This window comes from Musa acuminata, chromosome BXJ2-3, assembly GCF_036884655.1.
Source record: "Musa acuminata AAA Group cultivar baxijiao chromosome BXJ2-3, Cavendish_Baxijiao_AAA, whole genome shotgun sequence".
In the NCBI taxonomy this organism is placed as follows: Eukaryota; Viridiplantae; Streptophyta; class Magnoliopsida; order Zingiberales; family Musaceae; genus Musa; species Musa acuminata.
Genome location: NC_088340.1, coordinates 40,909,935 through 40,925,000, shown reverse-complemented (window position 1 = coordinate 40,925,000; position 15,066 = coordinate 40,909,935). Strand labels below are relative to the sequence as shown.

At 41.4% G+C, this 15,066-nt stretch overlaps 3 protein-coding genes across 6 annotated transcripts in view; all 3 read left to right on the top strand.

Annotated features, from left to right (window-relative positions):
* The window catches only part of LOC135608301 (rac-like GTP-binding protein 5), a 6,487-nt gene extending 1,521 nt beyond the window's left edge, over positions 1 to 4,966 (top strand). The window contains exons 2-8 of one of the 3 annotated variants that reach the window (XM_065101013.1): positions 75 to 162; positions 290 to 399; positions 514 to 577; positions 3,946 to 4,010; positions 4,102 to 4,167; positions 4,253 to 4,386; positions 4,831 to 4,966. In XM_065101013.1, coding sequence (XP_064957085.1) covers positions 75 to 162; positions 290 to 399; positions 514 to 577; positions 3,946 to 4,010; positions 4,102 to 4,167; positions 4,253 to 4,354 — 495 coding nt within the window. In that variant the 3' untranslated portion in view covers positions 4,355 to 4,386; positions 4,831 to 4,966. Of the gene's footprint in view, positions 1 to 74; positions 163 to 289; positions 400 to 513; positions 578 to 3,945; positions 4,011 to 4,101; positions 4,168 to 4,252; positions 4,629 to 4,830 lie in introns of those variants that run through there. The other 2 variants (XM_065101014.1, XM_065101012.1) reach the window with 2 other exon arrangements.
* Positions 4,967 to 5,109: 143 nt separating this feature from the next.
* LOC135608302 (ubiquitin-conjugating enzyme E2-17 kDa-like) lies at positions 5,110 to 6,097 on the top strand. The gene is made up of 4 exons (XM_065101016.1): positions 5,110 to 5,249; positions 5,346 to 5,473; positions 5,554 to 5,658; positions 5,735 to 6,097. Exons 1-4 carry the CDS (start codon positions 5,180 to 5,182, stop codon positions 5,876 to 5,878), a joined length of 447 nt encoding a protein of 148 aa, XP_064957088.1. The 5' UTR covers positions 5,110 to 5,179; the 3' UTR covers positions 5,879 to 6,097.
* Positions 6,098 to 11,082: 4,985 nt separating this feature from the next.
* Positions 11,083 to 14,747, top strand: LOC135608298 (CBS domain-containing protein CBSX3, mitochondrial-like). Of its 2 annotated transcripts, none has more exons than XM_065101010.1 (6): positions 11,083 to 11,240; positions 12,903 to 13,165; positions 13,314 to 13,395; positions 13,930 to 14,003; positions 14,262 to 14,322; positions 14,411 to 14,747. In XM_065101010.1, exons 2-6 carry the CDS (start codon positions 12,908 to 12,910, stop codon positions 14,551 to 14,553), a joined length of 618 nt encoding a protein of 205 aa, XP_064957082.1. In that variant the 5' UTR covers positions 11,083 to 11,240; positions 12,903 to 12,907; the 3' UTR covers positions 14,554 to 14,747. The 2 variants fall into 2 exon arrangements, with proteins under 2 accessions (XP_064957082.1, XP_064957083.1); XM_065101011.1 differs by lacking the exon at positions 11,083 to 11,240 and adding an exon at positions 11,295 to 11,470 and having other exon boundaries at positions 14,411 to 14,740.
* The last annotated feature ends 319 nt before the right edge of the window (positions 14,748 to 15,066 follow it).

Sequence of the window (15,066 nt, the reverse complement as noted above, 5' to 3'; positions counted from 1 at the left end):
ATATGATTCCGATTAATGAATAACTTCAGTGCCCATCTTGTGCAAACATATAATTTTTTTCCCCTTGCATGCAGGATTATGTTCCAACTGTTTTTGACAATTTCAGTGCAAATGTTGTGGTTGATGGTAGCACAGTTAACTTAGGCTTGTGGGATACTGCAGGTATCTCAACCTTTTCTTTCTTCCAGCCTCATTATCTATTCTGCTACATTTATTTTGTTGCATTGGCTGTTTCCTCTAGTCTAAAGTTTTGGTGGATCCGACCTAATATTGGGTTTTAGTGGAACAGGCCAGGAAGATTACAATAGATTAAGACCATTGAGCTACCGAGGTGCAGATGTTTTTCTGCTCGCATTCTCTCTTATAAGTAAAGCTAGCTATGAGAATGTGACCAAGAAGGTGAGAAATCAATATTAGTTCTTTTTTTGTTTGAATCTTTGTTAATATCATGCCAAATTTTATTCATTCTTTTGCTTTTCCTCATCTATTTTATTTTTCTATTTAACTCATCAGTGGATTCCTGAACTAAAGCATTATGCGCCTGGTGTGCCTCAAATTCTTGTTGGAACAAAGCTTGGTAATACTCTTCCCCAATGTATTAATTTGTTTGTGATTTTTATATTGCATAACCATATTATTTTCTCATGTATGTTCATCTATTCAATATATGGTGTTATTTGTGTAGATTGGAAATTCAAAATGTTTCTAGTTGTGAGTTCATTTGTCAAAACAAAATGGGATATTAGTCCTAAAAAATAGAATAATAGTTTACCATATTAATATGGGAAAGTTTTTGCTGCTGTGGCGCTGCCTTTCATTACTGATAGGAAAAATAACAGTGCTGCCAACTCACCCTGCCACCTGGGCTAAAGAACCACCTAAGCAAAGGCATGAGCAACTCACGGAAATGGTCCACCAGCCTCCACCTGTCTTGACCCACGGAAAAAGGCCAATGAGGCATGAGAGGGAAAGCAATGACATAGGCATTCCACTGCTAGACCGGCCATTCGTGGGCCATCACTTGGAATCGACATGCACACAAGAGCTCGCATCGTCGCCTCACGCGGTCACCCAACCGGAACATGATCCTCGGAGAAGTCGCACAAGTCGACCATCGGTACACAGTGACCAAACTCGTCCTCTCAACTTCCCCTCGATCGCGTCGTTGGTCGCAAGCGATCCGTCACTCATGGCCATAATTTCAGAAGAGGTCGCATTAATGACATGGCCCGACTCTTCGGGTACCTGACGCCAATCCCCATCTCCTATACGTTTCAGCCATGACCCTACCCTAACAAACGACATGCCTCCAACCATCCTTCCCGGACATAATCAATGGGAACACATGTTCACTAGTCGTCGACATAAATAAACCCCTAATGGTATGAGAAGCTGAAGGGGGGACAAACAATTGGCCACCCTCTATCGATAAATCAGGTATAAAAGCCAGCCCCCGAAACCAGACGAAGGGGGACTCAACCTAAACTCTCCTGAGCTCTGCTAAATCTTCTCCACTTTTTCTACTGACTTAAGCGTCGGAGGGGTCGGGTCGGAAAATCCCTTAACGTTGACCAATTATGTAGGGGTCCCGACGTGTCTAAGGAGTACCTCGGGGTGGCGTGGAGCATCACTAGACAAGGTCAAAGCGCACCTCGGGATGACTCTAAACTTCCTTTAGTAGGCGAATCGCACCTCGAAATAACCGTGGATTGGTTGCCACGAGCTAGTAAAGCCTCATGAGTCCACTTGTCACCCAAGCGATCCGTTTGGGCTACTGGGACAGGTCCGCGCTTTCAGGACTAAACCAGGCCGTGTTGACTCTCTGGTCAATGACACTCAGGAACCAACAATTACCTTGTCTTTGTCATGCCCAATCGCCACCACCATATCTCCTATTCCATAATTGGCCCTCAACCCTTGAATCACTAATCTACTTCTTTGTTAATCTCTATATGCCAGATATTTTCAAACTAACAAAAATAGATACAATAGTAACTTCATGCTCAAGAATCCAAACCATAATGCTTTGAACATGAAAATTTTGGTTAACGTTGAGGGTTTGATACTAGATTTGTTTCATGGCACATGATAGGCGTTTTTAATTCTTCATCCTGGTGTTTTAGTTATTTCAGCTAATTTTTAAATGATATTATAGTGTCTTGCTAAGTCATAAGCTACACAGTTGATTGAACTGAGAATAGGTCTAAAAACTCTGATCAAATACTTTTCTTTCATTGTTTAGGTTTATGTTGACTTCTTGTTTCCATTGAATGGATTCCAAATTAGGATTATTGTGGATGAATTATTATATAGGTAGATATAAAGCTGAACAGAGCTAAAGTTTGACCTACAATCTGTAAATTATTCCAGGCTTCATCTGAATCTCTCATTCCAACATAAACAATGTGGTGGTTTTGACCTTAAAACTATTTGGGGTCTTTTGGTTGATTAATTGGAAAAACCAAAAGTCAACCCTTAATTTCATGTTTCTTCAACTGCCAAATTACATCTCCAACTTAGTCAAAACCAATTAGTCATAGCTATTAATATTTCAAGAAAAAATGGAATTAATGCTCTAATTAAGCCCAAAACCAAGCCTTATTATGATAGGATAACCCTGATTAATCCTCTAAAGTGAAATTTATGCAGGTATATTATGGATTTAGAAATTGGATTCCTAATTTTGATTATCTGAATTTGGTAGTACACATGCAAAATGAGCAGAATTGAATAGGATATTAAAACTGGTAAATGGAAGGAAATTGGATTCTGGGAGAACTTCATGTGAGTTTGAAGATTTAATCACAAGGTGAAGTTTTAAGGATTAAACTGGTTACCAGGATGTGCTTGGGGGTCCATGGTTCAGAGATTAGAATACTAGACCTTTTATGCTATATCTAATGGAAGATGCAGAAAGAACAATTCTAATCTGAACTTGCATGACAAATATTGAATGATCATGCTGAAATTGAGAAAGCCTTTGGAGAACTCCATCTCGAACTGTTTTCTCCTCATGACAACTGGGTTTTGTGAGAACTGGGACGATATCATTCTTGTGATTCCTGATATTCTTTTGAGGTTAGAAAGCAGTTTCTCACTTATGGAGTTCAAAGAAGCTGTTCCTGATTTGGGCCCTAAGCCTGACGGATTTTGCATGTTGAGTTAGAACAGCTTCATAACTTTGAATTGAGGATCATTAGTAATCAACATGGAAGCTTTTTGAGATATTTCTTTGTTAAGAGATTTCACAAGTTTCTTAGCCTGCATGGATGGCAGTTGAAATTTGAAAAATAATTTTGGACACAAACTGTGCTCTTTTTTTTCCTTCAATGGTTGAAGAACAGTATGCAATTATCTATATGGTTGGTGTTCAAAGAACAAATTACATACAGCTAAGCTGCTTGATTGCAAAGGCTGATTAGCATAGAAACTGTGCTCTTTTTTTCCTTCAATGGTCGAAGAACAGTATACACCTTTTGCGTTGATGTCATCAAGTTTAGAGGTTAATTATGTTTGCAGTTAGGAACTCCAGGACTCCTTGTACATTTCTTAGCTGTTGGAAGGCTCAGCGGGAAGCTAACATTCCTAGAAAACGTTTGATTTTTTGTGGCTTTGTCATGATGGTGTGTGGAATGCTATGAAGGACCAGGAGTAAGGGAACACTCCAAAACAGATCTACCGGGACTTTTGAAGTGTTGCATGCTAGTTTAGTTCAGGACTCACAAAACGCTAGCTTTTAAGGGCTTTCTGATTGCATCAGGACTAAAATTTTCAGAACTTTTCACCATGTTTTACTTTGAAAACCATTCTGGTGTGTGTTAATTTTCCGATATTGAGTCTTCGCATAGAGAGCCATTTCTAGCCTGGTGTACTTCCTAGTACTTGCGTGAATGGTTCTTTACATTTGTACTTGCTTCAACTAAATATACATGGAATTGTTTGCAGATCTTCGAGATGATCAGCAGTTTTTCATAGATCACCCAGGTGCTGTTCCCATTACCACTGCTCAGGTATTCTCTCTTTCTCTCTCTATTTGTTGGTCATCATGCGCAAAAGTAGCTTATGATGATTCTTGCTTTGTTCTTTTTCTTATTATACAAGGGTGAAGAGCTGAGGAAGCTTATTGACGCTCCGTCATACGTTGAGTGCAGTTCAAAGACCCAACAAGTATGTTATTTCCACTGCTCTCATCTTTGGAGTCATTGCTGTGTAATTGCTAGCTATCTCTGTTGATATAAAATATGATGTGCAGAATATCAAGGCAGTATTTGATGCAGCCATCAAGGCAGCACTTCAACCATCCATGCAGAAGAAAAAGAAGAATAAGGCACACAAGGGATGCTCCATCTTGTGATCATTGAACCGATGAACAGAAACGTGCCGCTGGTATTCAATCTTGATCTTCTTAAGGTTGTTTTCTGCTTCGTGTATACCGGGAGAGGTGACAAAATACGGAACCATCTCGCGATGATCGCTTTCTTTTCTGATTATGTGTTCGACTGGTTAGAGCATGTATCTTCAGATAACGATATAACGTTGTGTCGGAAATTGTTGAAATCAGTTTTCCTTGCACAAAACCATTATTCTCCTTATATCCAATTGCTTAATTAGATCTCTGTAAATCTCCATGTTTTTGGTGTGGACGTTCTCTGGTTGGTGTTTTCATTTACATGTTTCTAATTATGATGTGTAGCAATCTGTGTCAATCATGTTGTGAGCTAATTAGCTACCGCAATTTCCTGTAGCAGTCTGTATTCTTTCACAAGGCGTACCCAAAAAGCATTCAGAGTTAATAGGATTGAGTTCTTCTTTTTCTTCGATAAACTGCAGGGAATAAAATTGAAGATAGATGGTTACGAGTGTCGAATAGAGACGAAGGCCAACACGGCAAGCATCCCTCGAGGTTGAAATGTGGCCATTGGAAAGCCAAAGAGAAAGAGATCCCCTCGTTCCTTTCCCGTCCCAATACAGCTGTTTCTTCTCGGCGATGCTTAGTGCCTACTTTCTGCTCTCAATGCTTTCAAGCATCCGATTCGTAGAGGCCACCTTCAACACTACCACAAGCAGCATCACCAACACCAGGGACTACTTTGGCTATATAACTCCTCCCCCGTCGTCAGCTCTACTCAACGCCGTTCCGAACTCCAAGGTTCTTCTTCTTTCTTCCTCAGCATGATCAATGGCGTCGAGGAGGATAATTAAGGAGTTGAAGGACCTGCAGAGAGACCCACCAACTTCGTGTAGTGCAGGTGCACACGTCAGGCTCAGCTACTCCTCCTTCCTGTTAACTAACACAGCTTCTAGTGCCATGATCATTGAGTTGTTGCTTTTGGGTTTTTGCTCAGGACCTGTGGCTGATGACATGTTCCACTGGCAAGCCACCATCATGGGGCCTAACGACAGCCCATATGCTGGCGGCGTCTTCCTTGTCAACATCCACTTCCCACTAGACTATCCCTTCAAACCTCCCAAGGTAATTACTCTCGCCGTTGTTTCAGTACTAACTCGATCCAAGTCCAACTCTCCTTTATGACCATGATGTGTTGCGAGTAGGTAGCATTCAGGACCAAGGTCTTCCATCCCAACATCAACAACAACGGCAACATCTGCTTGGACATACTCAAAGATCAATGGAGTCCAGCCTTGACCATATCCAAGGTAAGGTGATTCACGCGTACGTCTCTGCAGTCTACTTCTCCTCCTCCTCCTCCTCCTTGATGAACGCTGCGTGCAGGTGCTGCTGTCCATATGCTCCTTGCTCACGGATCCAAACCCCGATGATCCGCTGGTGCCTGAGATCGCTCATCTGTGCAAGAACGATCGTATGAGATATGAGTCCACTGCTCGGAGCTGGACGCTGAAGTATGCCATGGGTTAAGCACAGCAAGGAGAATTGGATCCAGAGATTGCTCAGCGTTAGCTGATAGATACAGCAGCACCTGCAAGAGAAGTACAAGGATAAGACTGATCTTATTGTTATGTCGACAACGTCTTTGATTGAGTTAACCATGTTGTTTATGGAGTCCTTTTCCTTTTTTCCTTTGTCTTTTCTATTTTTATCGTCATATTATATGCAGTAGAATGAATTCAAGACTTATTTCTACGTGAACTTACTGAGACTTAATTGTCTCTCAGTACTCCAAAAACGAGTTAGACGTGTTAGAAAAATTTATGGTCGATTTCTGAGTCAACTTAACAGTCCGAGCTTGAGGGTGCAAGAGCATTCAACGTGACTCTAAGAAAGTTCTTGAGTGGCTGAGATGTGATCAGAGTTAGTTCCTAAGTAGCTCTAATGCGAGGGTCAAGCTTCCTAAGCTCCACATGTACCAAGATCGATGTCGGAAGATGCTTCTTAACTCGATCTCTCTAATGTTCAGGGTATTCTTTTTTTTTTTTTTTTGGAAAGAGAGCTCTCGGTATAGCTACGAGAGTTAGCTTTTATATTTGGACACGGGAGGAGACAAGCCTTCAACTGCCCCAACTTCCTCTGATGTTTTGTCATGTGGGTGATAGGGAGGAGACAAGCCTAAATGATCACCCGAATAATTTCTCTTCAACTATTGTCCATGGGGGCAAGTAGGTAGAAGTGATGGGGATCCTTTCCTTCCACGCTAGTCTCCATGTGATGACAGATGTCGAATGATGATTGGCCATAAAAATGTTCTCTATAATTTGTTCTTCTCGAGGCATATTTTGGGGCTTATGTTAGAGGGGTTCGGAGTATGATGATCAATTCACTTGGCAAGCCTATCGCCAACTTGTTTCTTTGTCACACAAAGGAGATGCCAATAAGTGTGGGTTGGGTTTTTAGACTTGTGTCTTGAGCACCTTTGACCTTACGTCTTCGCTATAGTAGATTTATCTTGGTGTGGGGTAGATTTTTTAGCTCACACTTCGGGCACGTTGAGCCCTATGTCTACGCTATAGTGGATTTATTTTGGTGTGTGTTAAATTTCTTGACTCACACGCCTTGGGCATGTTTGGCCTTGCACCTCCATCGTAGCGGATTTACCTTGGCGTTGGTTGGATTTTTTGATTCACACACCTCGAGCATGTTAAGCACTAGATCTCTACTATAGCGGAGTTATCTTGATGCAAGCCAAGTTTCTCGTTTAACATGCCTCAAGCACATTTGGCCCTACGCCTCTACCATAACAGATTTATTTTGATGTGGGTTAGGTTTCTCGACTCACATGCCTCGAACATGTTTGGTCTTGTGTCTTTATCATAATGAATTTATTTTGACATAGGTCAAGTTTTTCGACTCACATGCTTCGGGCACGTTTGGCCCCACACCTTTATCATAGTAAATTTATCTTGATATAGGTCAAGTTTTTTGACTCATATGCCTCGGGGGCATGTTTGGCCCTGTGTCTCCACCATAATATATTTATCTTGACATGGGTCGAGTTTCTTGACTCACACGTCTTGGGTACGTTTAGCTTTATGCCTCTGTCGTAGTGGACTTATCTTGATGTGGGTCGAGTTTCCCAACTCACATAACTCGGGCACGTTTGGTCTTGTGCCTTCACTGTAGCTAGTTTATCTTTGTGCAGATCGAGTTTCCTAACACATGCCTCGGGCATGTTTTGGCCCTTCACCTCCGTCGTAGTGGATTTATCTTAATACGGGTCGGGTTTCCCGACTCACATGCCTCATATATATTTGGCCTTGCACTTCCACCTTAGCGAATTTATCTTGACATAAGTCAAATCTCCCAACTTATACCTCTTGGGCATGTTTGACCCTATGACTCCACTATAGCAGTTTTATCTTCTTTCCACCATAACATATTTTTAGATCTTTCTACCATTGCAAGCCTCGAGTTCTCATTCCATTGTGGCAGGTTTCGAGTTCTCTTTCTGTCGTGATAGATCTTAGACCTTCTCGCCGTGGTAGGCCTATTTGGATTTGCCCTCGAAGAGACACTTGGCTTGATCGCATGAAGAGAGAGATTGACCTCCTTATAAATCTCCTCCCCCCATTAGGTGGGATTTATTCCTTCATCTGAGTCTCTAGAGCTGAGAGTCTTCAGAGCCTCGAGAGTTCTCAGTCTCACCCCTAAGACTCCTTAGGAGCATCTCCTCCCTCACCTCAGTTCTCGACAAGGTAAGCGGGTCTTTAAGTCCTTCGTCTCGGCATTAGTTCTACTCTTCAATCTTAGGCTCGGGATATCTCTCCCTTCTTGTACAAATTATTCTCGATCCTTTAACCGTCAACCGATCAAGGTTTATGCTTCATCTTCAAGTAGTCCAAGGGCAAAGAAAGTTGGGTCCTCCTTATCGGAAGGGGCTCTCCTATGAACTCGATGGTTCTTTAAGATTTGGAGTCTATGAGAAGTTCTCATGACTATGAGTCTATAAGTAGTTCTCATGACTATGACTCAATAGTAAGCGCATCTCTCTTAGATCGCTTGAGGGCTATATATTGTATCTCAGCCGAGTTCAACCCACAAGTTCCCCGGCCTTATCAACGCTCGTTCGATCCTATCTAAGGGTCCTTTTATTTATCTTATGATACCCTCGAGGCAGGCCTTCAACTTCATTTTCACCTAGTGATAGTGTCTTATTTTTAATGATGGAGGATATCATCCTCCCAAATGGCACCTAACTCATGATGCTTATGATAGTGTTTATTAGGTAATGTTGGTGTGCCAATATTACTCTAGTCTGCACCCTCTTTTTCACCTATTTTCATTTGTGCCCCTTTCAACGTTAGCAGTGCCCCTTTCAACAATAACGACTAAAAGGAGCGCTTCTTTCTTATGAGTTTGAGTTAAGATCAAGGATTCAACCTTACTTGGTCGGTGCACTATATTGATAGCACCCCTTCCTTCCTGTTGGATAAGGAAACAAATCAAGTGCTTCGATTAAGGGATATTCTTTTTTCCTTTAAGACAGTATAAAAGATGGATGAGGAGTAGTTGGTCGATGTAGGTCTCAACCTTAGCTCCTTAGGGTACAACCCGAAATTTTCCTTACTTTATTAGACTTTTCTCATCATGTTAAGGGGGGTCAGCTTGGGTCTCAAGCAAGGTGACTTAGGTCATTCTTGCTTTCCTCGTCCAGGCGATCTTTAGGCCAAAGTCAATGGTGGTTGCTCATGTCACGAATTTTTGCATGTCTCCTCGTACTTGCTTGAGACCATCACCTTAGTGGCTATGTATTGATCGGCTCTCTGGAAGACTTTGGGTACAGTCATCGATGACCTCTCTACCAATAACCAAAAAAGGTGAGAGGGCTTAAGCCCTATCGTGAAAGCTTGAATCATGAGTGATGGATGAGCCTCTTGCATATATCGGATCTCATTGGTGAACTAAGCGATGAAGTTACAGAGTGCCTCTTCCTTCCTTTGCTTTAGCCCAAGCAATTTCATCGTCAATTACCTTAGGCATATATTATTGAGGAAGTAGAGTTCAAATTTCCTTATAAGATGAGCGAAGGAGCCAATTGAGGGTGGTTTCAAATAAGTGTACCACTCTCGTGCTGGGCCCCTTAATGTCATCGGGAACACATGACACATCTAAGTGTCTAAGGTGCTAGAGAGAGACGTCTGGGCACGAAAGGTGATAGTATGCATAATTGGGTTGGTGCTATTATCAAAGGCTTCTAGTGATAGAAGGTGGAAGTTAGTCGGGATTGATTCTTCTTGAATGATATAGGTGAACGAGGAGTAACCCAAGGTAGGATTGAGTGGGTTCTCCCCTTGGACTACTAGAGCTCTCGTTGCATCTCGTCCATGCTTGATCCATTTCTTATAGTTGGACCTAGGGAGTCATCCATTGAATCCACCAATTGGGTCTCAGACTCGGGCGAGGCAGGGTGGTGCTATGACAGTGCGTTGAACTCCACCACTGGGGAGCGGGGTGCTCTTTTGGTTATGGGCCCGAAGAACCTCGAGGGATCTTGAAAGGTTGGTACTATGTTAGTTGAGGGGACTTCGATAGGTGCCGGAGGCAATGGTGGTTAAGATGTCGATCATGGCTAAGAGGATGGTGCTACTTGTTGGGCTAGCTAACGCAAGACTAGGGGATAGCCTACATCATGCCCGTGAGTGTTTGCACCTGATGGGTGAGGTTCAAGAATACTTCGATTGGAACAAACATGTGGCTTGAATTTGTCCCCAAGGGTGAGAGACCTGGGTCATTGAACATACGTTAGTATCATGTCAACGTTTGCACTTAAGTAGACGTATCCACGTGACGGAAGGACAGAGGCTATACCCCTTGAGTAAAAGTGTTATGGATTAGAGGCAATGCCTCCTCACTGGAGCATTCATTGAGAGGGTTAATGAGTAGATATTCTTGTGACATCAAACCGTCATTCTAGAGCCAAAATATTATGAGAATTTGTTATTGACTTTTGAGTCGACCCGACGTGGTCCGAGCCTGAGGGCATAGGAACATCCAATATGACTCTAAAGTAGTTCTTGAGTGGCTCCGGGGTGGCGACTGAGCTTCTTGAGCATTACTTATACTAAGACCGATATCGGAAGATGCTTTTTGATCCGATCCTTCCGATGTTCAAGTTAGTCCAAGGTCCTTTTGAAATATCAATTTTTTCTAAGAAAGAAAGCCCTTGGCATAGTATCGATGATAGCTTTTATACGTAGTCAAAAGAGGAGACAAGCTTATAACCATCACAACTTCCCCCTTGGACATTTTGTTTGCATGGGCGATAAAGATGAGACATGCTTGAACGGTCATCCGAACGATCTTTTTTGAACTGTTGTTCACTGTGGTAAGGCAGGTGGAACGTGACAGAGACTCTTTCCGCGCCAATCTCCACGTGAAGATAGATATTCCACATCAAGATCAAAATAATGTTATTATATCAGAAATATAATCAAAAAATTAGTTATGATAAAAAAATTAATAATGAATAAAGAGATACTAAAAATATAACAAATATTTAGTCATAATGTTATTAGGAATATTATGGAAGATTACTAAAATAGTTGGGTCATTGGCCTTCCTGCAAGTTATTGGTTCGGATTACGAAGAAAAGAAAAGGTGCGTAGTTATCAACTGACGTATCATTTGGTTGTTTATGCGCATTAATGACGACACCCACAAAGCGACGTTGCTATGACAGGCAGGCGACTTCATTTATGAGGGTTTCCTTGTGTGCCCTGCCGCCGCCGCCGACGCTCCCCTATCCACTCCTCTGCTATCAACTCTCTATCTCTCTCACACGATCGATCCGTCCATATCGCTCGGTGAGATCGCCTTCCTTCTCGAGGTGAGACCCCTCGGGTAGACTGAAGCCTACTCCTTCGGTCAACTCTTTCATCCTTTATGCACGATTTGCAGCAGCAGCAGCGTGATATTTCTTCATCGTTTCACTCTAATTTTCTTCCAGCCGTTTTTGTTTGTCCGTGGTTGCTTTCCTATCGTTTAAAGCTTTTAGCTTTTGTGGGAGATTCCGATCTCTCCTTATCTGATCCCGTCCAGATCTCCTGTACTTTGTGGGTGAGATATTTGCCTCCTTGTTTTCTGAGAATGTCTCCCAAGATGATACAAATGAGTAGCAGAGTGTATGTTTAAGACCGTGAAAAAGTGCGGATTTTTTTGGGTCTCATAATATTTTTTCTTTCTGTTATTTTTTCTTATAAAAAAATAGGAGGAATAAGAAAGGAGAAATTTGAACACTTGTTTGATCAAAACGTAGAACCAAATGATCAAAAGAAATGGAGATCTTGTTTATCAAAACAATTAGGTGGTGTGGATCGAGAGCGTATTGCTTTGTCCTCTTTTGATTGAAACGTAAAATCGAGTCATAGGAGCGGAATACAAGTTGTGGATGAGATTTCATTAGCTGATAAGGGTGGAGAAGCTACATAAGGCAGTTTATTACAGTGATTTCAGTCTTGGATCTGTACAAAGGTTGGCATTTTGCTTTGAAAATGTTTATGACACATGTTGATGTCTACGGCAATTGTCGGTGCTAAGTTCCTTGCCAAGGACGTGTTGTTTAAAAAATCTGAGGGGCTTTTTGATGGTTCCTAAAAATCTGTCGAGACTTTCAAGACATCTCCAGAACAAAAATAGCCTAGAATCTCATACAAATGACAAGCTTGTTATCTAGGAAGCAATACTCATCTCAAAAGTTACAAATAAATCAACTAAATATAACTATTGTGTAGTACTAGCGGCTGGGTTTGAAAGACCTTAGTCTTGTCTTTTTGAGGTGGACTCACTTCCAAGTTTTATGCTGTTGTTCAAGTACCATCAGGATGGTAAGATTTAAGATGCAAGCCACATGAAACTTCTCGAGCTGGATCTTTTGTTGCTTCGTTGGAGATGAGAAATATTTTGAACGAAGAGGATGTTTGCAAGCCATCATGCTTCTGCTTTGTTGCAATATGGTAAGCTTCTGTTGGCAAAAGTTATTGGCAAGCTTCCGGTAGAGTGACACAATGTACCGCTGTGTCATCTCTATATCTCTGCCTGTTACAGATTGACTTTCCTGAAGCTAGACTGCTCGTAAATCTATAGACCGAAACTGATTTTCCAGGAGCAAGTTAGACAAGATAGTTGGAAGGTTCAGAACAGCATTAAACATGTGATTTTTAAAAGCTAACCTTGGCCTTTTTTCAAAGATCAGGCTCCATGTTATGGACTTTTCTTCTGAAGTTCTAGTATTAGTCTCGTTCTGAAGTTCTATTATTAGTCTCGTGGACGGTGAAGGATGTTATTTTAAAAGGATAATATGCAATCCATAAGGAAATGGTCTGTTATTCCATGCCTTATGTCTTGTTTCATTCTTTAATCGTTGAAGCAACTCTTGCATCGTGTATCTTTCCTTTAAGCTGCATGAGTATGGTGGATTCTGAGATGAGATGCTTGTTTATTTTAGAGTTGGATAATCAAATGGTCTAATGACTGCACTATTAATTGCCAGGAGAAATGCAGGGAGCACTCCGATCATTACGATTGCATGGAAATGTTATTAAAAATGCTATGCTCCAACATATTCGTGTCATGAACCCAGCCACGCTACCTACTGTGTTTTCACGTTTTGAGTCAGTTTCTTCTGCTCGATTGGAAGAGCATGGATTTGAAAGCACCACCATCCGAGATATTATGAAAGCTAAAGGCAAGAGTGCTGATGGTTCCTGGCTGTGGTGCACAACTGATGACAGTGTTTATGATGCTGTGAAGTCGGTATGATTTTTCTTAACCATAATATTTGATTGTTAATTGTTTGGCATGGGATTGTGTTGTGAAACCTGACATATATGGTATTTACAAGCATATGCACATTACTGCTGTTATTCATGTAAATTGCCCTGTTTGCTTTGAACATTTTCAGATGACACAACACAATGTTGGTGCTTTAGTGGTGGTGAAACCTGGAGAAGACAAGGCAATTGCTGGGATTGTCACTGAGAGAGGTAGTCACTATTCGACACACTATTTTGATAGTGGTGAATTGCTACTTGTACAAAAACATATATTCACACGGAACTAATGTGCCTTTTCTTGCATGCGCAAATGTACACACATGCACATGCCTGTGTTCAGGCACAAAAAAGGAGAAGAAAATGTGGTCTAATTTAGTGGCTGGTGGAAGATCTACTTCTCTAGAGAAATAAGCTGAGAGCCTTATGCAGACCTAAAAGTGCTGTGGTGGAGTACCACTAGAATCTAGTGGCAGTTTCGCCAAAGGCAAACTTGTTTTTGGACACTCAAGTGGAGGCACACAAGTGTACCACCAGAGCCATTGGGTTGTGTGTCACTCAATTAAAGGCTAGATGACAAGAATTTTTTTTGAAAAAGATGAATGGAAAATTAGAGAACCGTTTCTAATGATTTGTTCTGGCAAATACAATTATCATTCTGCTATTCACAGTAATTGTTCCTCAATCATCTTCATGTGGATGTGCAATTTTGGACATTCACTAAGGATGAAGATTTTCATTTTTCAGATTATCTCCGGAAGATCATTGTCCAGGGCAGATCGTCCAAATCAACTAAAGTTGGAGACATCATGACTGAGGAGGTAACTTCAAGCTGCTATTGTTGCAATATGCTGCTTGTTTAAAATAAGATTGTCCATTTCCTTTGCCCCGGTATTCAAAATTATGCAATACTGATCTGAATAATTCATATAAGGAGCAGAATTTGCAGCAAATAATAATCTCTATGGTGGAGTTGTACAAACGCTGCTCTCCATAAAATCAACAAATAGTGAAGTACTTCTTTCACTTGCATTTGTTTTTCCTGTTGTGCTAAAACTTCATTGGCCTCTTATGACCAGAACAAATTGATCACTGTGACACCAGATACCAAAGTTCTGCGGGCAATGCAACTTATGACAGGTTTGCTGTGTTCTACATACCATTAGTTGCATATAAGTAGTGGCTATACAAAGTGACATCAATGTGTTGTGGTCTTCTTTGTTGATAGATAACCGCATCCGGCACATCCCTGTGATTGACAACAACGGTATGATCGGCATGGTCTCCATCGGTGATGTTGTTCGAGCCGTGGTGAGCGAGCACCGTGAGGAGCTGAACCGCCTCAATGCATATATCCAAGGGGGTTATTAGAAGTCTTTTCTAGGATCTAATAATGCTCAATGATGATGGCGAAGAAGGTGGTTTTGAGCAGTAGGCATCGGGACCTTATGCTACTTGTTAAGCATGTGTGTACATATATGTCGTGCTTTGCTTGCGCCGTGTGTTGGTCTTTGCTAACTGGATAAACCTTCTTATCCATTCTATCCAGTGAAGTTTATGGGTAAGCTCGTTGGATCTTTTGTGCTTGCTGGTTGTTGTTATTATTGGCTAGAGATTTGCATTGCATTCTTTTTGCGTATCTCAAGCCAACAAAAATTGATGGTTTTGGTGAATAGATGTGCACAAAGTGATTCAATTATCGCATGATGTACGAGAGATACCTTGAATCGACTGAAGTGTTGAATCATGGACATGAAGTGTGGAATGATGCTGCCAAAACCGTGATTGATTAAAGGAAAATATGTCAACTTAGATTAAAGAGTTCTACATAAAGAGTCAGGTGGCGAATTGCTTCTCCAACAAAAGAAGGTTAGTTGTCTTGGG

Coding starts and splice junctions, on each gene's coding strand:
- LOC135608302 (XM_065101016.1), top strand. CDS start 5,180: ATGGCGTCGAGGAGGATAATTAAGGAGTTGAAGGACCTGCAGAGAGAC. Junction 5,250..5,345: donor ACCAACTTCGTGTAGTGCAG/GTGCACACGTCA, acceptor GTTTTTGCTCAG/GACCTGTGGCTGATGACATG. Junction 5,474..5,553: donor ATCCCTTCAAACCTCCCAAG/GTAATTACTCTC, acceptor TGTTGCGAGTAG/GTAGCATTCAGGACCAAGGT.
- LOC135608298 (XM_065101010.1), top strand. CDS start 12,908: ATGCAGGGAGCACTCCGATCATTACGATTGCATGGAAATGTTATTAAA. Junction 14,004..14,261: donor GAGACATCATGACTGAGGAG/GTAACTTCAAGC, acceptor TCTTATGACCAG/AACAAATTGATCACTGTGAC. Junction 14,323..14,410: donor GGCAATGCAACTTATGACAG/GTTTGCTGTGTT, acceptor CTTTGTTGATAG/ATAACCGCATCCGGCACATC.